At 39.8% G+C, this 23,226-nt stretch overlaps 2 protein-coding genes across 2 annotated transcripts; one reads left to right on the top strand and one right to left on the bottom strand.

Annotated features, from left to right (window-relative positions):
- The first annotated feature begins 6,433 nt into the window (after positions 1–6,433).
- On the top strand, positions 6,434–9,790 carry dlx6a (distal-less homeobox 6a). Its single transcript, XM_055877144.1, has 3 exons — positions 6,434–7,205; positions 7,868–8,061; positions 8,776–9,790. Exons 1-3 carry the CDS (start codon positions 6,893–6,895, stop codon positions 9,016–9,018), a joined length of 750 nt encoding a protein of 249 aa, XP_055733119.1. The 5' UTR covers positions 6,434–6,892; the 3' UTR covers positions 9,019–9,790.
- A 4,000-nt stretch (positions 9,791–13,790) lies between these two features.
- On the bottom strand, positions 13,791–15,762 carry dlx5a (distal-less homeobox 5a). The gene is made up of 3 exons (XM_055877143.1): positions 15,167–15,762; positions 14,552–14,736; positions 13,791–14,266 (listed from the first exon to the last, which is right to left on the bottom strand). The coding sequence occupies exons 1-3, from the start codon at positions 15,528–15,530 to the stop codon at positions 13,955–13,957; spliced, it is 861 nt and encodes a 286-aa protein (XP_055733118.1). The 5' UTR covers positions 15,531–15,762; the 3' UTR covers positions 13,791–13,954.
- Between the last annotated feature and the right edge of the window lie 7,464 nt (positions 15,763–23,226).

Genomic DNA, 23,226 nt, shown 5'->3' with positions numbered 1-23,226 from the left:
TGATGGAAAACAGCAATGTGCACTGTCCCACTCCCTATCAACTAAAGAAAAATTATATCGACGTTAAACAAAAAATGTGTTAGTTTTCCATATCCCTCATCCCAACTTTTGTCACTCATTCGTTTGTTATGTATTTACATTTTTTTTATTAAATCTATTTTCTGAGATAAAGACAGCAGACTTTGCTCTGCACGAGCGTGTGCACTGATCTATCTATCTCGTGAATTACCAGCTCATGACCCCAATTTAGCCTCCCATGATTTGTCAAAGAAGTATTGTCTCTTGCATCGTAACTACTGATACATTCCAGTGATTGTAATTTACATCGCCGTATGGGGTAGAATAGGCAGAGCATTATGGACAACTTTATAGGAATACCCTGTTGGGAGTTATAGCCACCTGCGTATTCAGACTCAATGCACAATAGCCTAATTGCTCTTCAGTGGAAGGCCCCGCCACGGGATCTCCAAAATGAATATGTAGATGTTTTTGTTTTATAGTAGAAGATCAAAGGCGCATTATCATAGTCTTCGCGGATTAAAGGGTTCTTCTAATCAGTTGCAGCACCATATTAGCCAACACTCAACTCAGGAAAACGTTTACGCGGGGAGCCTACATGGGAAATAGGCCTGTTATTGCCACATGGTTTCTGTTTTATATCACCCACCTGTGTGTGTCAAATAACGGCTAATGTAATCATTTGTAATAATACAATGTAATAATGATGATGATACTATTTATGTAGGTCTATAAAATAATCATATTAACCACAATAATAATAGACTACAAATAATTTATTCAATAGGAATCCTATGTGAATATATATGTGAAATTGTAAACATATTGTTTTGTGATGTAGACTGCAACAGTGGAGAAAATATACATTTAGCAATTACTTTTTGGGCACTATTAACAGTTCTAAGATTTACACATACATGGGAATTTGTTTATCCTAAATATGTCATGTGTTCGCCCTCTGCACGCCTAACAACAGTGGCCTGTGTACAAGATGTAGAAGATGACATGCAAACCCGTCATTCGACTCCATTACATTTCTCATCTGACAAATTGTGCCAATGCAGACCAAAGCTTGAAGCTGCAGTTCTGAGGTGTTGCTTCTCATTCATTCAGCTGAATTCTTCATTCTTATATGATTTATCTATTGTAAAAAGTTGTTGTTCAGGCCTATACGTGTTTGTGTCCATTTTTTTTGTTTTAGTTTTTCAGTTGCACATAATAGGCTGTGAATGCATACTATCTTCAAGAATGGTAAAAAATGACTATTTACAGTATGGATATCGAGGATGAAAGACATCCATACGACATCGTAAATACAACAAATTCGACGGCTATGATTAACACACGAAGCGTACCTCTCCAATTATATTTCAGGAGGTTTGGAAATTAATTATTGCCTTTGAAGTACATTAGAAGGCTGTGTGATTTGCAAGTGTTGAACCGAAGGCCTCACTCGATGTGGCTGCAAAAGAAAAAATTACAAAATGAAAAAGGGCTCACGGGAAGAAAAAGGGTATCTTTGTTTGCCCCCCTTTGTTTACCAGGACGATTTTTTTCCTCCATTTTACTAATTCATTTCAATGCCTTTCAAACTGGAAAATGGAAATTGCTCTTGCCCTCTATTTCGGCAGCAGCGTCCTGGCGACAGAGCAATTTTCTATCATCAGGGATAAACGGCATCGAACAGTATATTCTGATAAAAAAAGCCCATGATTGCTGGCCTTCCTGTCTGTCATCTCTCTGCGAAATCCTCTCCTTCAAACCCGGGCTGTGTGCTGTCAGATCTAATAATGTTGCGTATTAAGTCGAGAGAGAGAGAACAAGCACTAAAGGGTAAGGAAGCCACGGTGTTCTTATTTGTCCCAGTCGAAGATGAAAGGTGTTCGGCACAGCCGGCAGCTTAATTTCGATTAATTGCGGCGTAGACATCTTGGTGGAAATAAATCGTCCAATTTGTAAATTAGTGATAGGCCTGACTCATTAGACTAGCCTTTCTGTAAAAACACTGTGCACTTGTATATACGTCTCTGAGATAACATTAGGCCATATTGTTTGAGATGGATTTTGTATTCGCATAACCAATAAGACCATGACATAAAAGTACATGTTATCATCAGTATGTTTTCAATATTAGCAATACATTCACTTGAAATCCACCTATGAACCATTAGAGAAAGTCAACCTCATCATAAATTAATTTGATAAAAAATGCGAGTTTTTTAGGTTTTGACTTGGCACCTGATAAATGGTGTTTGCAGGTACAATAGCTCTAGTGTCTTTATCAGTGAACATGAATCCCCACACTAAAACAATGCATTCTGAGTGTTTCGCTTATTCACAATTAGGAGAAATGTATCAGAAAATCGATTTATTGGTGCTTTCAGTTGTTCGTTCGTTAATTTCCAATGCTCAGTCTATATTTCAGCTTCAGGCTGTCTCAGTCAACGTAGTAATCATTTAAAAAAGTAAACAGAGTGTTTCCACAAAATGCGAGAAAAAGAAAACAGTCGAGATTAATTAAAATGGTGTGTATGGGTCACCTTTTTAGTGCAGTAGTTTCGACCGTTTTGAATGAAAACCATTTGACAATGGAGGCTAATGGTGCAGTTCCTTGTTTATTTGTCATAATTGAGGCCAAAACGAGTTACTTTTTTTCGACATCACTCATTGCCAGGCGGTCTAGTTGTAGCCTATAGGCCTTCACCTATCTTGCTGTGCTATGCTCTTAGAAATGGTCATGTATGGGTTGAGTTGCACTTGCTGCATTATGCCTATATGATTCTGGCATTGCTCGTCCATATATTCATATATTCTAAATTCCATTCCTTTACTTAGATGTGTGTGTATTGGGTATATGTTGTGACATTGTTGATATTACTTGTTAGATATTACTGCACTGTCTGAGCTAGAAACACAAGCATTTCGCTACACTCGCATTAACATCTGCTAAACACGTGTATGTGACCAACACAATTTGATTGATTTTGATTTGATTCTGATGACTGAGAAATAACCATTGACTTCCGTTGAAATGAGTCAGATCAGTGTAGTCTATTCTTTTCAACATGCCAATAACCAGCAATCACTGTTGTTTTGTTAATGTGACCGTGATATTACGTGTGGACCACAGGTGGATGGAGACACCTTAATTGAGGAGTACGGGCTCAACGTAATGGCTGGAACGGAATGAATTGAATGGTATCAAACACTCGTTTTCCATGTGTTTGATACTATTTAATTCCATTCCATTCCATACATTATTATGAAGGGGTCTTCCCCTCACCAGCCTCCTGTGGTGTGGATGCCTAGATGATTTACATTCCACATTTTTACGCACATTCGTTTTGCGTCAAAGTGCGTCAAATGTTGTGCGCTATGGTGTTAGAAGGGTTAGCTCTGCTATGAGCAAACAAGGAACGCGGTCTGGTGATGTATGGGGAACTGCAAACTCAGATGCTACCCTTCTGATTTGTATTACAGTATTACAGTTAGACAGCTGCGTGTGGCATCCATCTACGTTCGCTTTCCCCACGCCACTTCCTTCACACTGCAGCGATGGAAAAGCATCGACAACTTTAAGTCTGTGAAGACCCAGTGGGTTTGAGTTCTGGAGAAGAGAGACACTTTTAACTGCTTCTGCTAGACTGGCAAGTCCCCACGCCCCAAATGCTCCTGAAAGCAGAGCTCTACAAGGAGAGCTCAATGAGATGGCTTTCCATGCAAGCCAGTCAATAGCTGTTAGAGCGAGCTACCGCAAAGTCCCAGCACTTGGCAGAAATATGAATGTTTTTAGTGCGGGCTACATGTTAACGTTCAAATATGATTAACATGTGTATCCATTTTAAACACCGAGACGCAAAACGCCACAAATACACGTGACACAAAGACCGACAGTCACACAGATATACACACACGCGCGCGCGCGCGCAGGCACATATACATATACATACACATAGTTCCTTTTAGAAGAGACTTACAAGACAATACGCCTTTACTAATAATTATTGACAATAACCACCGTTGTTGTTGTTGTTATTATTATTATTAATATTATTGTGTTATATCCATATTGTGTGTTATGTTTCTCCAACATGCAGTCTATTTTTGCGTAGACTAAGTAACTCATAGCCCATGCAGAACCAGATTAGGAATCCCATGCCTATTCCCAGTGGTTTGATGTTTGAGTTATTTTAGAGTCATCTTTCACAGCTTGAATTAAAGACCACTTCTGTAAATCATCACAACCATTGATTTGACGGTGAAGGTCAATCGCCTACTCAGGAAAGCTAAAATAGTTTTTCATAGCTGCCATTTGTTAATTTTAACATTTCCCATTAACTTTTGGTAAATTTGCGGCATAATCTCCTCATGACAAAAAAAATGAGAACTATAGCCTTTTAGGCCTTGAACAGAGAGCAATATATGTAACCAGCCAGGCCTATGTATGTATGTATGTATGTATGTATGTATGTATGTATGTATGTATGTATGTATGTATGTATGTATGTATGTATGTATGCTTTATAAAATTGCACCACATCTATATAAGCAAATATATTTCCTCTCAAAATAATACATGATGGTAATAACAATTGTATACATTGATTGCATGTACAGCTTAGCACTCAGAAATATAAATCGCCTCAAGACTATTTCCAAATGCGAAATGTTATGTTTATGGGGAGGGGGGATAGCCCACGTCCATCACAACACTGTGTCTTCAGACCATTTAAAACAAACAAAAAAACAGTGATCTTTCATTATTTTCACCACTTCAATTAATCTCCATTGGTGTACAGCTTCCTTTCGCGCCTGCGGGACACGCTAGGCTACACTTCCACATTACACAGAAGCCATGTTCGGAGGTCATAAAACTGTCACGGTAGGTGATTATGCTGCGGTCTCCAAAAGGTAATAAACTATGATGTCTCAACTAATCAAGTACCGAGATAGTAAAGCATGCAAGTAATACCACAGAAAGCCCATCAACGTTTGCCTTGTGCCATTCGAAGCCGATTAGAAAAGGTATGGGTCTGGTTTCTCTCCTGCGTGTTGAGGTGGAACTCGGGATGAGACATTCTATGTTAGATCAATCAGGGATGACGACGTCTAGGCTAATATATTGTTCTAAGTCCCATAAGGTTACTAAGAATTGCATTGATTCCTACCTCATTCAATGTATCTGAACAAATACATAAATCCCTATGTAGCCTTTACAAACAAAAATGTGTCAAATCCATCATGCAGAAGACATGGCTCATAGATATCTTACCTACATTCCTGATGTCCATATAGAAGTAACCTTAAAATATTTCGTTTTTATATGAAAGCCATGGTTTAAAATCCAATATTAAAAGGCATTTCATATATTTCATATCTACCAACTGTCTCTGTGCTTCTCTCTTGGTCCACTGCTGGAAAATGATTATCCGGCTGGGTTGTGCACTTTTTAAATCCCCCAAAGTAAATAACAAGCCTGGCAATAATAGCAAGGTACCAAGTTCTTGTTATAGAAAGGGAGAACATTGAAACTAAACGCTGCATTTAGACAACCATTTTTGATAAGAGGATAATTGAGGCGATACTGGCGTATAATTAGGGGATAATTTATGCTATATTCAGTTTTATTCCACCTTCCCAAAACAAACCCAATCCATAATCATTACAGGCGAAATGTTCTTAATTTTATAGCTCCAATTTAAGTAAAGTGTGGTGGTTAATCAAAGAGGTTTTAGTTATAACTGATTGCGACCATAATTGCTTTTTCATCACCATTTTGAAATAAATGAATCACACACTATGAAGAAAAAAATGCGTTGACAACGCGATTTTTTTAACGACAGGTTTTATGAAAGTAGAATTGGAAGATGTATTATTGCATTTGCATTGATAGTTTATATTGCAACAGAATTTGCCAAACCGCACTGTATAATTTGCATATATTTCCGACTGTAGGCTATCAAGCATCTTATTTCAAAAGGGATAAATGATACTGTCAGTTTACCACGACATCCATCCTTCCGCAATATCTGCAATACAGTGTTTTTGTCATCTTGTTGATTCGTTTTACATTTTACATTTAAGTCATTTAGCAGACGCTCTTATCCAGAGCGACTTACAAATTGGAAAGTTCATACATATTCACCCTGGTCCCCCCGTGGGAAATGAACCCACAACCCTGGCGTTGCAAGCGCCATGCTCTACCAACTGAGCCACACGGGACCACATTCGTCGCATGCAATTGTTCTTCGAATAACCTAATCATTACGACAGTATAGAAATGGTGTCAGTATATTTCCAGGGTGATGATATGGTGTGTTCAAGATGATATTCGTTCGTTAGGCTAAATCAAACTGGTGTGGGATACGTTTTGCGTAATTTGGGGTTGAGGATTAATCCTAAAACAAATGGACTATTCCAAAGGGCTGGCATAATTATTATACCTTGCGTTTGACTATATTCTCCGTAGGAATTATGAGGTTCTCCCACCATAGTTGTGGCTGCAGTGGGAGCTGGTAAGGTGGGTTAACTCACACTGAAGACTAGTGAAGCACACAACTGATGACGTTGGGTTGAATGACCAATCGGAAGGCGTTGCCCTTTGGAGACAAACCATTTTTCTTGTAGTGTCTGCATCAAGTCTGGAAGCAAGGACTCAATTTTAACAGAATCCACCTTAAATCTCTGCATTAACTTATGCCCAACTTGCGCCATACCAAGTAAGAATACCAGAGGAGAAAAAAAATCGAAGCAACTGAGTAATTCGGGTCTTAATAGGACAATATCTGTTCGCTGAGGAGAGAGACAACAACACAGCGAGAGAACCCATTTGGACTTGAGAGAGGGGGCGAGTGCTCTCAAGGCAGAACATTTGATGATGACCATGACTACGATGGCTAACGGTCTGGAGGCTCAGGACTCGTCCAAGTCGGCTTTCATGGAGTTTGGTCAGCAGTCCCACTCACAACAGAGCTCTCCGTCGATGGCTGCCAGCCACTACCCGCTGCACTGTCTCCATTCCGGGTCGCACCCAGCTCACCACCAGCACGATAACTCTCCGTACTCCGGCAACAATTCTTACAACAGGTCGCTACCGTACTCCTACGTGAGCCACCCCCACCACAGCCCGTACCTGCCGTCCTACCACAATAACACCACTGGCGGTCAGACAAGGTTAGACAGCACAGGTAAGATGCTTTCCCATTCATGACAAGAAATATGCTCAATATCGTTTTCATCGTGCAGCGATAACAAAGCGAGTGACATATCTTTGTCTAAAATCGGCCAAGTAAAAGATAAAGCACAATAAACGTCCAGCAGACGGTTGAATGGCAAATTAATTTCAAATTGTATCTGAATGACAATTTATATGTTGCCTATTTTTTTTATATTATATTTAGTTCATGTTGTCTCTTTTTGTTATAGATCCTATTCTATGGCTATTCTTTGCACAGGGTATAATGATAATGACAAGCGAGGAATCCTCACGAATTATTCTTGGAATTAAGCGGTCTACTTGCTTTGAAAGTTATAATTAGCATTTAATTGGCATGTCATTACGAGCAATATCCTAAATATGACAGAAGATTCGATGATGATTACAATAATGGTGGACTGGATTGAGCGAATGTGACACGTGAATATGTATTAGTGGTCTGAATTTAATAATAGAGAAGGCCTATCATTGGTTTTCTCATATATTTTCCTTATTAGATATTTAGACATTTAAATAGATTTGGAACTATTATATTCTATTAAATTAATTATACTAGGGGAATTATAAACTAGGCCTATTTGTTGTGGAATATGTTTGTCCTTAATGGTCTAACATTGCCCTTTTTTGTTGCAGAGCAGCAGAAAACAACAGTGATTGAAAACGGAGAAATTCGTTTCAACGGGAAAGGCAAGAAGATTCGCAAACCTCGGACGATTTATTCTAGTTTGCAGCTTCAAGCTTTAAATCACCGTTTTCAGCAAACACAATACCTCGCCCTGCCAGAACGCGCTGAGCTAGCTGCTTCTCTCGGACTTACACAGACACAGGTAGGCCTATTCTCAAACATGAATTATTATACAAAAGGGTATACATTATTATATTGTTACTGGCGCTTTATTATCATTTATTGTTATTATTTATTAGTGTTATTAGTAGGCCTATTACTATTGTGATTATTATTGTTATTACTACCCTATACGCTAAAATCGGTCTGGGTATTGTGTTTTGTTGTTGACCAATTTAGGATTCCTTCATAATATTTACTTTTTTTTAACCTATCAAATCAAATTGTATTGGTCACATACAAATATTTAGCAGATGTTATTGCAGGTGTAGCGAAATGCTTGTGTTCCTAGCTCCAACAGTGCAGTAATATCTAACAATTCACAACAATACACACAAATCTAAAAAATAAAATAATGGAATGAACAAATATATACATTTTAGGCATTGACTAAAATACAGTAGAATGCACTACAGTATATACATATGAAATGAGTAAAGCAATATGTGAACATTATTAAAGTGACCAGTGATTCCATGCCTATGTATATAGGGCAGCAGCATCTAAGGTGCAGGTTTGAATGTAGACCTGCGCGAATGTATTGTAATAATGTTATGTAGGGCTCCTAAATCATATTCAACATATCAGTTGGTCTATAAGCCTATTTATAAAAATGTTCATAGATGAATAAATACATTAATGATATAATCGTTATCTATCATCTGGTCTTCCCTTGCCTTCCTGCCATCTTGTGCAGGTAAAGATATGGTTCCAGAATAAAAGGTCAAAGTTCAAGAAGCTGCTGAAGGCAGGTGGCAACCCACACGAGAGCGACCCTACTATGCCTGGTTCCATCGGCCTGTCTCCCCGCTCTCCAGCAATTCCTCCAATATGGGACGTGTCAGCGTCCAGCAAAGGAGTTAACATGGCGGCCAACGGCTACATGCCCGGGTATTCTCACTGGTACTCCTCCCCACATCAAGAGACAATGCAGAGATAGACTGCGTAAAGGGCGGGAAGGCCCGAGGTCTGACTCAAGACGTTCGAACCTTCATAGTTTTACCTGCACAATTGATTTCCGTCAGCCTCGAGACAAAAGGGGTGCCCCGTTCGAACAGAGAGATTCATTGGAGACAGGGTCGGCTGCATTTGAAGGATACTTGAGGACAAAGACTGTGATATGACACACCCTAAAGGAACGAAACGTATTAATTTACCAATGACTGTTCAGTGGGATTGCCTTTGTTGCTTTCATTCATGTCAACATCTGACTGTCAATATACCAAAAATATCACTGACATTCAGCCCGTCATTTGGGCACAGAATGGACTACACTCACGCGTTTTTTTGCGGGTTGAACATGATGCCATGATATATTGTTGAAATCTTAACTGCTCTTTGACTGTGTGTTTTTCTCATGCAAAACAAAGCAATCTGTCTGTCTGTAAATATATTCTTCGATTTTAGTTGTACATTCACTTTTATGTTTTGTCTTTCATAAATGGATTAATCCATGACTTAAAACAAAGTATCGTGTTTTGTACTGCAAGATGACGATGGTTGATATATGTAAAAATGACTGATGAATCGCTCCTTGTCAAGATGTCATATGGACGTTTTAAAATGTAGGTCCCATATGGTTTTTCATGAAAAACTTACAGGCTATTCGTCATAACATTATGTTTCCTCTTTATAAAATAGACATTGTCAATGCACTGCAAACGAACAAAATTGTCAATATATATTAAACAACACCAGAGGAAATTAACTTACCCTGCTCCCCTCTCTCAATTTATCACGAAAAAGATGGTAGCTCCTTGTCCTGTTAATCTTGTCATTTTCTGCCTCAATTATTAGAAGTATTGACACAATGTTTTTCTCCTCTCTGCCCGTCCTAATGCAAGACGCTAAATGCCAAGCTCCACGGGATCGATCTTGAACAAAGCATCCAGCTGCAGTCCCGTTCAATATGAAGGAGATATTTGGGACAATTTATGGGTTTTATCCAAGTGAGGCTTTTTTCCATTCTCATAAATGCAGGCATAATTAGGGTAATTTTTGATGTAGCCCGCTGATTACAGCGTTTTTACCGTCAAAGATAATTACCTGTAATTTTCTACCACTTTTAATACTAAAAGGCATCTTTATTTGGATTTGAGGTAGCACAGACGCGGAACAAAAGCGGGAAATTATTCGGTTATTCATATACAAATTGCTGAGAGCAGTGAACAGTTGGGATATTATCAGAAATTACAATGTAAAAAAACAAGAGAAAGTGTCTGCAGCTGTCAAGTCGTGAATGCCCCACTGGCACAGTATACCTGCATGGGCCCCATTTGACCAAACAGGCCCTATCACGACCATATCTATAGGCCTATATTTGTATATATAGTTTGAGTTATTCCCCAAACCCCCGTAAATAACCTTTCGCTTAATAACTTTCCTATATTGGCCGAGAGTAACTAGTAAAGCAGAAAGTGCGCGGTGTGGTCTTTTCACACTCGAAGGACTTGGGAAAATCATATTTTTTACAATAAGCCTATATCGTCATAAAAACTTAATTTGATAGGATATGCAAATAGTTGCAATAGCAAGAATGCTATTTCTCATTGGTGGAGGCATCCAAGTTGTGAAAAGACCCAAACCATGCAAATGTTTCATATTATTTCATTAAATTGATTCAAATGAACAAAAATAGATATAGCTCAGATAGAAAGCGACTTGATGAGACAGGGAGAGGGAACAGAAGAGAACAAATGAAAACACGAGGACAATAGCTCTTGGGAGGCCACGATGAATTGAATATTTACATCGAGAGAGAGAGATGGAGAGAGAGAGAGATATGGTAAGGGAGGGAGATGTCAACACTCCCAGATATTTGTGGTTTTCCGGCTAAGATATATCGATGCAGTATGTTAGTCTGCTGTAGGTTAGGAGACAGACCGTATATACAGGGTATATTATAACTGCCGGATATCACTATAGGTTTCAGGCTATGCCTAGTATCAGTTTGGCGTCATGATTGCATTTGATTCTAAAATCCGAATTGGCAAAGGTTGTCTTTAGATATAAATAAAATTGTCCCGTCTGACAAATAAAAACACCTGACAAATAGATAGGCTAGAATAAAAAGCCAATGTAGGCTGCTATTGGCTAGTGTTGAATGCATGCTGCTATTTATCACATAACTTCCAAAAGCTTAGTAAAACACAATCAATAGTGTCACCTAAAATAAGGTAGGTTATAACATTCTTAAACAAAAGTGTGTAACAATCCTCCATAGGGATTCATAGAGCGCAACGACCTAGCTAGGCTACTGAGATAGCTTCATCAAGATAAATAAAAAAATATAGCCTTACCTTCATACGATTCTTTAGCCTACAATAGTGTTAGCAGTGGTCAAAAAGCTTGGGCTTCGAATGGGAACACTGTCTCCGACAGAACACGGTTCTACTGCTCGTGGTTGAGTAAGCACATCCAGGTGTGAAAGTGTATTTACACCGCGGTACCTCTTATATATTGCCTGCAAAATTAGCTGTTATTACTGTCACTGTTTAGTGATGGTGAGCTAGAAAAAAGCCTTCTGCAATCAAGAAGCAAGCGCATCTTTGCAAATTATAGGTAATTGTCAATGTCCAGATTATGATAATGGAGGCCTAATCCTGGAGTATAATTATTGTTGAGTGTTATAGTTGAAGCTAGTAAAGCTAACTGTCATTATTTAGACTCGATTTGCAAGGGAACTCGCTGAGTGGAAAATGTTCAGTTGGAATTTAACGGGGCTCTCGATATAATGGCGTGTGTGTGTGTGTGTGTTTTGTGTGTGTGTGTGTGTGTGTGTGTGTGTGTGTGTGTGTGTGTGTGTGTGCCTGTGCGTGTGCGTGTGTGTTGGGGGACGGGTGTGGAGGGAGGATAAACAGTAATATGAAAATCAAACGTAGATTTCTCGAGTAGCCTACTGGCAATGTAATTACGGAAGCACGTGACATGTAGAAATTAGGTTGATATAAACCACGTTCATGTTTTGGATTAGCGTTCAGCAAACCGTTTTATTTTTTGCTCAATTATTTCAGCTGAACATGTCCAAGTGCATCGCTTGCTTGCTAAGGCTATGTTCAGCCAGGAGAGTCAGGCCCTTGGGAAAACCAGAGAGATGAGACGAGCATTCAGTTACATGCACAACCATGTCAACATTGGTGTATTATGTATTGTGAATCCTTAGGTCAGACGCTTAACAACATTATCATGTGTCCAGGCTATCTTAAACTGGTATTAAATGTGTCCTCGCCCTGTGTGTGTGTGTGTGTGTGTGTGTGTGTGTGTGTGTGTGTGTGTGTGTGTGTGTGTGTGTGTGTGTGTGTGTGTGTGTGTGTGTGTGTGTGTGTGTGTGTGTGTGTGTGTGTGTGTGTGTGTGTTGTAGTGTGATTGTTTCTTGGTTGATTCGTTTAAATAGGCTATTGGTGCATAATGATAACATGTTTTATGTAAAGTCTGGAACAAGATGTTCGCTTCAGTGCAGTAGTCCTATTTGTTTAGTGGTTTGCAGTGGCAACACTGGTAGTAGGCCTAATGATATGTTCAAATGTTAAAGATTTTATTTTACCCGGAAGGTCTGACGGAGGTGGGCTGTGGCCGCGGGAGTGGCAGAGCTCTGGAGCCGATCTGCCCCCAAAGGAATGCGGATTGTCTCAGATCTACGTGCCGCCCCTTCGCCTCCTCTCTGCCATTCAAAGCAGCTAATTGTAGGGGACACAAAGAGAGCACTGCTGCAGACTGTCTGCCAGACCGACACCCATATTCTTTGGGGAAGTTCAGAATCCAGATGCAACTCCAAAACACAAGACTGAAATGTGCTTCACTGTAACACGATTTAATTAATAATAATAGCCTAATAATAATACGACCTAATTTATTTGTTTGTCTTAACATAAACCTAAATCTAGAATTAACCTAAAAGAAAATAGTATCCATGTTGTGTGTATCTTCACAACATTTCATTGTTTGGTTTACACGAACAACAAGAAAAAAAACGGAATTATATGTTTTCTTATGACTGTTTAATAGAGTTAACAATATCATGCCATTCCTTGGGTATTTCTCTTTCAGAAAAAAATATTTCAAAAGGATTAATATGATATGATACCTGCAATCAAGCCATCCAAATTCAATTGTAATTCAAAACACTCCCTTCAAAAATGATCATTATCATACACTCAATGATGCTTCTCTCTTCGATATAGGTTCTGTTTAGTCGGTTATGGATCCGCTGAAAACGAATCACTATGGGCATGTTTATATGCACATAACCATAAAACAGGTTGTAGTATTCAAATGAATAACTTGACATGACACGAAATAAATCTAGCTTAACCTTTTGAGATCCTTGCAGGTTACTACCCCTGAGAATTCCGTGGTTGTTGAAAATGAAACAGCCTAACTGTTTAGCCCAAGGTCATTAGACCCATCTCCTTGTTGATAGATGTGTGGCCAAATTATTATTTAAAGTGAATCACTACTTTGCACCACTGACCAAATATGGGCACACAGACAGTTCAGGCAATTAAACTCGAGTTTGAGCTGTACATGGATTTAAAGTGTCTCACAGAAAGTAGCCTTATAGTGTCATGTTATGGAGTCCTTGATATTCAGTGCGAATAGCCTATCTAGGCCTACATGCTATATCAGTAATCATGAGGGATTTGTGGGTATAAGCAAAACAATTGCCTTAAAGTGTTAATTCAGGGGGGCGCCATTGAAAGTGTCTGGGTTCCATTGTCCATTTAAAACGTTTAATTAGTCTTCCAAAATGCAATAAATTACATGCACACATTTACACATTATACACGTTCTTCTATGACTGTCATCAATACATTGCATATTCCTCTGAATCTTTTAAACACGAGTCCCATACAATGAAATATTTGTTGAACTGGGTTTCAGTATAACGTCCCCGATCCGAGAACCAAAGAGTGCTGTATCGAGTTGGGGGCCTGGAGGTGAGAATTCATGGCACCAGCCGCGGAGTACCAAGAGGCGGAGTTTTCCAAAAAGGTGGATGCCGCCGAGTTGTTGTTCTGTGCCTGGTGGCTGTGAGGCCTGGACGGGCCCTGCGTGTCCCAGACGGCGGGTGAATGTGGAGAGTTGCAAGCCATAGGATCGCTGGAGCTCGGGCTGTGTTCCGGTGGGAGTTCGCCGTTCTTCATGATTTTCTTCAATTTCGACCTTTTGTTCTGGAACCATATTTTGACCTGGGGATGAATGAGAATTATGTTAAAACGAGTTCATAAATAAAAGCATATTAAAACCCACAAATTCCATATTACTAAAGTATTCATATGAAGTAAGCATTGGGGCGATGTGTTTTCGTTAATTACGCACACATTACGCATGAAATGTATATTGTAAACTTTGAACGGACAATTCCAGTGAAGGATAACAACATAGAACAAGTGATCATTTTGATTTAAAAAACTAAACAAAATAGAATGCAACTTTGAACAGACAATGAAGTTGAAGAATAGTAAGCTATTTACCTGCGTTTGCGTGAGTCCCAACGAAGCCGCGAGCTCTGCTCTCTCCGGCAGCGCGAGGTACTGTGTATTCTGAAATCTCCGCTGCAGGGCGGCGAGCTGAAAACTGGAGTAGATTGTTCTTGGTTTTCTGATTTTCTTGGGCTTTCCGTTTACCATCCTCACTTCAGGTTCTGCTACCTCTTTTTCTGAAAGAAAGAAATTACTTTACATGTGGTGTATAAACGAACTAAGTATAAAGTATTTGCACAATGCAGTCATATTTCCCGGTTATACCATCTATTTCAGAGAGATCAAATCAAGAGGACATCCCGTGGACAAATGTCTCTTAAGGAGGGCTCTCTGTCGATTTATGAAGCAAATGCGTATAGCAGAGTCTAACCGGTAAAGGAAAAGTGTCATTTTTACAGAATTACTTACAGAAAAATGTGTGCCTCTTTACCGAATTTAATTTCAAGAATTTTACCATGGCGGAAAATATCTTTGCTTCAAATAGTCTATTCGCGTGTAAAAAATTGTGTGAGAGCTCGAACAAAGCATACACTTGATTAAATAATAACAACAATAATAACAACAACAACAACAACAAGAATAATATTAATAATGTAGGCTAATTACCTTGTGGACTTAATGGTTGTGGTTGTACTCTGCTATAAGTTCCAGCATATTGGTGGTAAGCAGAGGCTGTGTACGCGCTGTAGTCTGGGTATGTTTTTGCAGGGTAATTTCCCGCAGATCCGTTTACGCCGTGGTACTGGTATTGATAGGCATTGAGCGGTTTCCCATACGAGGTGGAGTTAGGCGAACAATAGCCATGGTGCACTGCTCCAGCAGGGCTGTAGTAGCCAGAATCCGTGGCCGTAGACTCGGGTAACGTAGGAGATTCCTGAGACGGGTGATGCATGGTGGTGGAAAGCTGAAAAGGGTTCTGGAAGTCGGCAGGTTTGATACTCGGAATCCTTCGGTCGAATACTCCAGTCATAGTTCGAAGCAGCAACGTTAAAGGGAAGTCTGTTTCCACTGAGACGTCTGAAGACTGACTGAAGACTACACTTGCATTGTGTGATGTGTGCTTTCGCCGACGGGCTCTCTCGAACTGCTGCCAGCCCCACAGCAAAGACCTGGTTAAATCCTAAATTGCGCTCTTACGCACTGCAGGGAGGATCTGGTTCCATTGGCCAAGGCGCGCAGGCAGCATACACCCCAACTCGCTCGACCAGTTTGCCATAGGCGATATACGACTCAGGCTATACTTTGTTGTGTTTTTACTATCAATCAAAATGGGCAATTAAACTGTGGGTCATGTCATCGGTGGACAATTTAGGGGGGTAAATTACAGTTTCCAAAACGTCCACATGGATATATTGGTCTATCATGAGCTTCAGTATTAAAACATTACGACTGTTGGTTGTATTATCTGCCTTTGACAAACGAAACAAAATAAAGAAATTACTACAGTATTTATCTTAATTTTGATTGGACTTGATGCACATTCAGAAATGAAACTGTCTCGATCGCCTCCAAATAAAATGCAGGTAATGCAACGAAAATATCGAACTACATTTCTGTTTTACTAGCATATTTATAAATAAATAACCAGTCACTCACATGTGCCATGAAACAATGTTTTTGTTTGTTTTTACTCCATATTGTGAGTCGACAGGCCTATATGTCCAATGTATAAAATGTATCTGTGCAGAAGAGTCCTTTGATCATTCATTTGTAGGCCTATGTTCATTTTAAAATTACAGCAAGGTCTACATCATAACGAGTAACATTTCTGCATCAAATTCATTATTAGACACGTCTCTTACCACGGTGAAACTCTATGGAAACTACTTTATTAAACTCGATGATTTGTTTGTCAACAACAGGCACGTTAAACCTCACCAGTGGACAAGTATAGCATGCATTGAAGTATAGCATGCATTGAAACAATACAACACGCATTTACTTAATAAAACGACCAAACTCTGTAGGGTTTGTGGATGGTGCACGCACCTGAACAACGCGCGTATTGTGGTAAAATGGCGCCGCTCTGTGGTGAATGAGGGAATGTACGATCCCCTTGATGCTTGCAGTAGAATCAGCACCGCCACACGCAACATTTACATTTAAGTCATTTAGCAGACGCTCTTATCCAGAGCGACTTACAAGTACATACATTCATACTATTTTTTTTTTCTTCTTTTCAATACATTCATTCCTGTCATTGTGGGGGCCGGGTATCATTTGTAGCCGGATACTCAAAATGTAGGTAGGCTATTGTTGCATACCGTAAGTAATCAATCAATCCAAAATAATGAAGGTTTATTTAATTGTTATAGGTCTATTCATTGGAGACCTATAGGCCTATATTACCATGAGGTAAAGTCTAACGATTTAATTATTTTGTGCATATTACCTAAGAAGTGAATGGGATGAGTCCTCTGAATAGACTAGAATAAGTTTTGTGAGAAACAGAAATGCATCTATCTCTACCCCAACAAATACACACACACTTGGAGAGGCACAGGGTTAGCCACCAGGTAGCAGCACTCCTGGATCGAGAGCAGTTTTTAGGGGTAAAGTGACTTGCTCAAGGGCACAATGGAAGGAGAGGGTGCCCAGGATCGGACGCAGCAGCCCTCAGCAGGCTGCCAGTTCAGTTCCGAGTTTTTCCACAACTTTCCGGATACTGGTCTGCCTCTCTAACCTCTGGCCACCTCTTTTCTGTTTCAGGTAAGCCTACAAGCGGAATTCAAGCGGAAGTACATTTTTAATAAGGAGTTGGCTGGGTCCATAAACTCAGTATAGCATGTTAGGTGAACCAGAATCTTGGCAGAGGAGGAGAAGATGCATATGACAAGTCTCCTCTCGAGGCCAGTTTGCGAATCATTTCCCCATTAGACAGCTTTGCAAGCATTATAATGTCAAAATAGATTAGTTACCCACCACATATGGAGTTTCGCTGAGCAACGATATTAATTTACTGCGGTCACGCCTAGTATGTACTTCCAAAAAAGGTCTAAATAAAAATTCACAAGCAACCGAAAAATTTGTCTGGAAATAATCAGTATTGTTGTTTACCAAGTGTGCATGCCCAAATCCACCTCTTAGGCACCTCCAATAAAAACACTCATTACTGCCCCCCACAGGGCGTACAGTATCAGCAGTACAGTATCCCCAAACATCATTGATTTTATCGCTTACAACAGTGTATGAACGTCATGTCAACCTGTTGTTTCACACACGCTACACGGAGCGCAATAATATATATTATTTTTTGTAAGTAGATTAAATAAACCATATAGGGTATTTTTGGTATTTGGTATTTTATTAGGATCCCCACTAGCTGTTGCAAAAGCAGCAGCTATTCTTCCTGGGGTCCACACAAAACATGAAACATGACATAGTACAGAACATTAATAGGCAAGAACAGCTCAAGGACAGAACTACATACATTTTTTTGAGTTACGTTTTTAGAGTGATCTTTTCGAAGAAGTGGATTTGGAGCATGCAAAACAATACACATTATTTCCCAAAAATATATTTTTTCAGTTGCTTGTACATTTGTTTGGAAGTACATACCGGGCTTGATCGGGCAGTAAATGAAGATAGTTGCTCAACGACACTCCATATTTGGTTATAAACAAACATATTTTGACATTATAAATTATTGCAGTACAACCTACTTTACCTACTGAATCTACTGTATCTAACTACTGTACCTACCTACTGTATCTACCGCACCTACTGTACTGACTTCACCTACTGTACCTACTGTACCTTCCTACTTTATCCACCTACTGTATCTACTGTACCTTCCTACTTTATCTACCTACTGTATCTACTGTACCTACTACATCTACTGTATCTACTTCACCTACTGTATCTACTTTCCCTACTGTACCAACTGTATCTACTTAACCTACTGTACCTACTGTACCTATTGTATCTACTTAACATACTGTACCTATTGTATTTACTTAACCTACTGCATCTACTGTACCTACTGCATCTACTGTACCTACTGTACCTACCTACTTTATCTACCCACTGTACCTACTGTATCTACTTCACCTACTTTATCTACCTACTTCCCCTACTGTACCTACTGTATCTATGTACTGTACCTACTGTATCTACTGCTTCTACTGTACCTACTGTATCTACCTACTTTCCCTACCGTACCTACTTAACCTAATGTACCTACTGTATCTATCTACTGTACCTACTGAGTTTCTACCCACTGTACCTACCAATTTTATCTCCCTACTGTACCTACCCACTATACCTACTGCATCTACTTTACCTACTATCAACCTACTGTACCTACTGTACCTACTGTATCACCTACTGTACCTACTGTGCCTACTTAACCTACTGTACCTAGTGTACCAACTGTATCTACCTACTGTACCTACTGTATCTACCTACTGTATCTATCTACTGTATCTACTTCACCAACAGTATCTACCAACTGTAGCTACTATATCTACCTACTGTATCTACCTACTGTACTTACTGTATCTACCTACCTCCCCTACTGTAGCTACTGTAGCTACTGTATCTACCTACTGTAACTACTGTATTTACCTACTGTATCTATCTACTGTATCTACTTCACCTACAGTATCTATCAACTGTAGCTACTATATCTACCTACTGTTCCTACTGTATCTTCCTACTGTACTTACTGTATCTACCTACCTCCCCTACTGTACCTACTGTATCTACTTACCCCCCTACTGTACCTACTGTATCTATCTACTGTACCTACTTTACCTACTGTATCTACTGTACCTACCTACTGTATATACTTTACCTACTGTATCTACCTACTGTACCTACCTACTGTATATACTGTACCTACTGTATCGACATACTGTATATACCTACTGCCCTACTGTACCTACTGTATGTACCTACTTTCCCTACTGTACTGTACATATTTCTCCTACTGTACCTGCTGTACCTACCTACTGTAATAATGTACCTGCTTTACCTACTGTATCTACCTACTGTACCTACTGTACTTACTGTATCTATCTACTGTACCTCCTGTATCTACCTACTCCCCCTACTGTAGTTACAGTATCTACTGTACCTACTTACCCCCCTACTGTACCTACTGTATGTACCTACTGTACCTTTTTTACCTACTGTATCTACTGTACCTACTTACCCCCCTACTGTACCTACTGTATGTACCTACTGTACCTACTTTACCTACTGTATCTACTGTACCTACCTACTGTATATACTGTACCTACTGTATCGACATACTGTATATACCTACTGCCCTACTGTACCTACTGTATGTACCTATTTCCCTTACTGTACTGTACATATTTCTCCTACTGTACCTGCTGTACCTACCTACTGTAATAATGTATCTGCTTTACCTACTGTATCTATCTACTGTACCTACTGTATCTACCTACTTCCCCTACTGTAGTTACTGTATCTACTTACTGCCCCTACTGTACCTACTTTACCTACTCTTACTACCTACTGTACCTACTGTATCAACTGTACCTACCTACTGTATATACTGTACCTACTCTATCTACATACGGTATATACCTACTGCCCTACTGTACCTACTGTATGTACCTACTTCCCTTACTGTACTGTACATACTTATCCTACTGTACCCACTGTACCTACCAACTGTATCTACTGTACCTACTGTATCTACATACTGTACCTACTGTACCTATCTATTGTATATATCTACTCTACCTACTGTACCTACTTACTGTATCTATCTACTGTACCTACTGTATCTATCTACTTCCCCTACTGTAGTTACTGTATCTACTATACCTACTGTATTTACTTACTTCCCCTACTGTACCTACTGTATCTAACTACTGTACTTACTGTATCTATCTACTGTATATATCTACCGCCCCTACTGTATCTACTGTACCTACTGTATTTACTTACTTCCCCTACTGTACCTACCTACTGTATATACTGTACCTACTGTATCTAAATACTGTATATACCTACTGCCCTACTGTACCTACTGTATGTACCTACCTCCCCCTATTGTACTGTACAGTCGTGGCCAAACGTTTTGAGAATGACACAAATATAAATTTTCACAAAGTCTGCTGCCTCAGTGTCTTTAGATATTTTTGTCAGATGTTACTATGGAATACTGAAGTATAATTACAAGCATTTCATAAGTGTCAAAGGCTTTTATTGACAATTACATGAAGTTGATGCAAAGAGTCAATATTTGCAGTGTTAACCCTTCTTTTTCAAGACCTCTGCAATCCGCCCTGGAATGCTGTCAATTAACTTCTGGGCCACATCCTGACTGATGGCAGCCCATTCTTGCATAATCAATGCTTGGAGTTTGTCAGAATTTGTGGGTTTTTGTTTGTCCACCCGCCTCTTGAGGATTGACCACAAGCTCTCAATGGGATTAAGGTCTGGGGAGTTTCCTGGCCATGGACCCAAAATATTGATGTTTTGTTCCCCGAGCCACTTAGTTATCACTTTTATAAGGCAAGGTGCTCCATCATGCTGGAAAAGGCATTGTTCATCACCAAACTGTTCCTGGATGGTTGGGAGAAGTTGCTCTCGGAGGATGTGTTGGTACCATTCTTTATTCATGGCTGTGTTCTTAGAAAACATTGTGAGTGAGCCCACTCCCTTGGCTGAGAAGCAACCCCACACATGAATGGTCTCAGGATGCTTTACTGTTGGCATGACACAGGACTGACGGTAGCGCTCACCTTGTCTTCTCCGGACAAGCTTTTTTCCGGATGCCCCAAACAATCGGAAAGGGGATTCATCAGAGAAAATGACTTTACCCCAGTCCTCAGCAGTTCAATCCCTGTACCTTTTGCAAAATATCAGTCTGTCCCTGATGTTTCTCCTGGAGAGAAGTGGCTTCTTTGCTGCCCTTCTTGACACCAGGCCATCCTCCAAAAGTCTTCGCCTCACTGTGCGTGCAGATGCACTCACACCTGCCTGCTGCCATTCCTGAGCAAGCTCTGTACTGGTGGTGCCCCGATCCCGCAGCTGAATCAACTGTAGGAGATGGTCCTGGCGCTTGCTGGACTTTATGGGGTGCCCTGAAGCCTTCTTCACAACAATTGAACCGGTCTCCTTGAAGTTCTTGATGATCCGATAAATGGTTGATTTAGGTGCAATCTTACTGGCAGCAATATCCTTGCCTGTGAAGCCCTATTTGTGCAAAGCAATGATGATGGCAAGTGTTTCCTTGCAGGTAATCATGGTTGACAGAGAAAGAACAATGATTCCAATCACCACCCTCCTTTTGAAGCTTCCAGTCTGTTATTCGAACTCAATCAGCATGACAGAGTGATCACCAGCCTTGTCCTCGTCAACACTCACACCTGTGTTAACGAGACAACCACTGACATGATGTCAGCTCGTCCTTTTGTGGCAGGGCTGAAATGCAGTGGAAATGTTTTTTTGGGATTCATTTGCATGGCAAAGAGGGACTTTGTAAATAATTGCAATTAATCTGATCACTCTTCATAACATTCTGGAGTATATGCAATTTGCCATCATACAAACTGAGGCAGCAGACTTTGTGAAAATTAATATTTGTGTCATTCTCAAAACTTTTGGCCACGACTGTACATACTCCTCCTACTGTACCTGCTGTACCTACCTACTGGAATAATGTATCTGCTGTACCTACTGTATCTACATACTGTATCTACTGTAACTACTATATTTACCTACTGTCCCTACCTACTGTACATACTGTATCTACCTACTGTACCTACTGTATTTCTCTACTGTACCTATTGTATCTACCTACTTTATTTATTTACTACACCTACTGTATCTATATACTGTACCTAAAGTATCTACCTACTTTATCTACCTACTGTACCTACCTACTCACCCTACTGTACCTACCTGCTTGCCTACCTACCTGCCTGGCAGCCTTGCCTACCTGCCTGGCCTACCTAGCCTGCCTTCCTTGTCTACCTACCTACCTGTGTAGGCAGGGCAGCCTACGAGCTACAAACATCAATACAAAATCATCCATCGAATAGGAATAATTCATGTATTAAAACCTCTTAAGGATCGGCCCCTTTTTTCCACAATTTTCGACTAAAGGAATGTAGGAGAATATAACGCATTAGATCTGGTGAAAGATAATAAAAAGAAAAAAACAACCGTTTAAAAAAAAATGTTGTTCCATCATCTTTGAAATGCAAGAGAAAGGCCATAATGTATTATTTCAGCGCAGTTAGAATTTAGATTTTGGCCACTGGATGGCAGCAGTGTATGTGCAACGTTTTAGACTGATCCAATGAACCATTGAATTTCTGTTCAAACTTTTGTATCAAGACTGCCGAAATGTGCCTAATTTGTTTATTAATAACTTTTTCATGTTCAAAACTGTGCACTCTCCTCAAACAAGAGCATGGTATTCTTTCACTGTAATAGCTACTGTAAATTGGACAGTGCAGTTAGATTAACAAGAATTTAAGCTTTCTGCCAAAATCTGATGTCTACGTCCTGGGAAATGTTCTTGTAACTTACAACCTCATGCTAATCGCATTAGCCTACGTTAGCTCAACCGTCCCACAGGGACGGCCATTTAGTTACGTTTTTTAACTAAATGGCAGCCATTCGGTGACTGTGGATCTTCATGGTAGTTTGCAGGTCTTTTGTATAATGCACGAGATTGG

The sequence above is a fragment of the Salvelinus fontinalis genome, chromosome 22 (assembly GCF_029448725.1).
Source record: "Salvelinus fontinalis isolate EN_2023a chromosome 22, ASM2944872v1, whole genome shotgun sequence".
Lineage (NCBI taxonomy): Eukaryota > Metazoa > Chordata > Actinopteri > Salmoniformes > Salmonidae > Salvelinus > Salvelinus fontinalis.
This window is presented reverse-complemented; position numbering and strand designations above follow the sequence as displayed.

What these genes read in the sequence shown, in the direction of transcription:
- dlx5a (XM_055877143.1), bottom strand. Translation starts at nt 15,530, where the DNA reads ATGACTGGAGTATTCGACCGAAGGATTCCGAGTATCAAACCTGCCGAC. An exon ending in ACAACCATTAAGTCCACAAG is followed by an intron (nt 14,737 to 15,166) that starts GTAATTAGCCTA and finishes TCTTTCTTTCAG; the next exon opens with AAAAAGAGGTAGCAGAACCT. An exon ending in TGGGACTCACGCAAACGCAG is followed by an intron (nt 14,267 to 14,551) that starts GTAAATAGCTTA and finishes ATTCATCCCCAG; the next exon opens with GTCAAAATATGGTTCCAGAA.
- dlx6a (XM_055877144.1), top strand. Translation starts at nt 6,893, where the DNA reads ATGATGACCATGACTACGATGGCTAACGGTCTGGAGGCTCAGGACTCG. An exon ending in GACAAGGTTAGACAGCACAG is followed by an intron (nt 7,206 to 7,867) that starts GTAAGATGCTTT and finishes TTTTTGTTGCAG; the next exon opens with AGCAGCAGAAAACAACAGTG. An exon ending in TCGGACTTACACAGACACAG is followed by an intron (nt 8,062 to 8,775) that starts GTAGGCCTATTC and finishes CATCTTGTGCAG; the next exon opens with GTAAAGATATGGTTCCAGAA.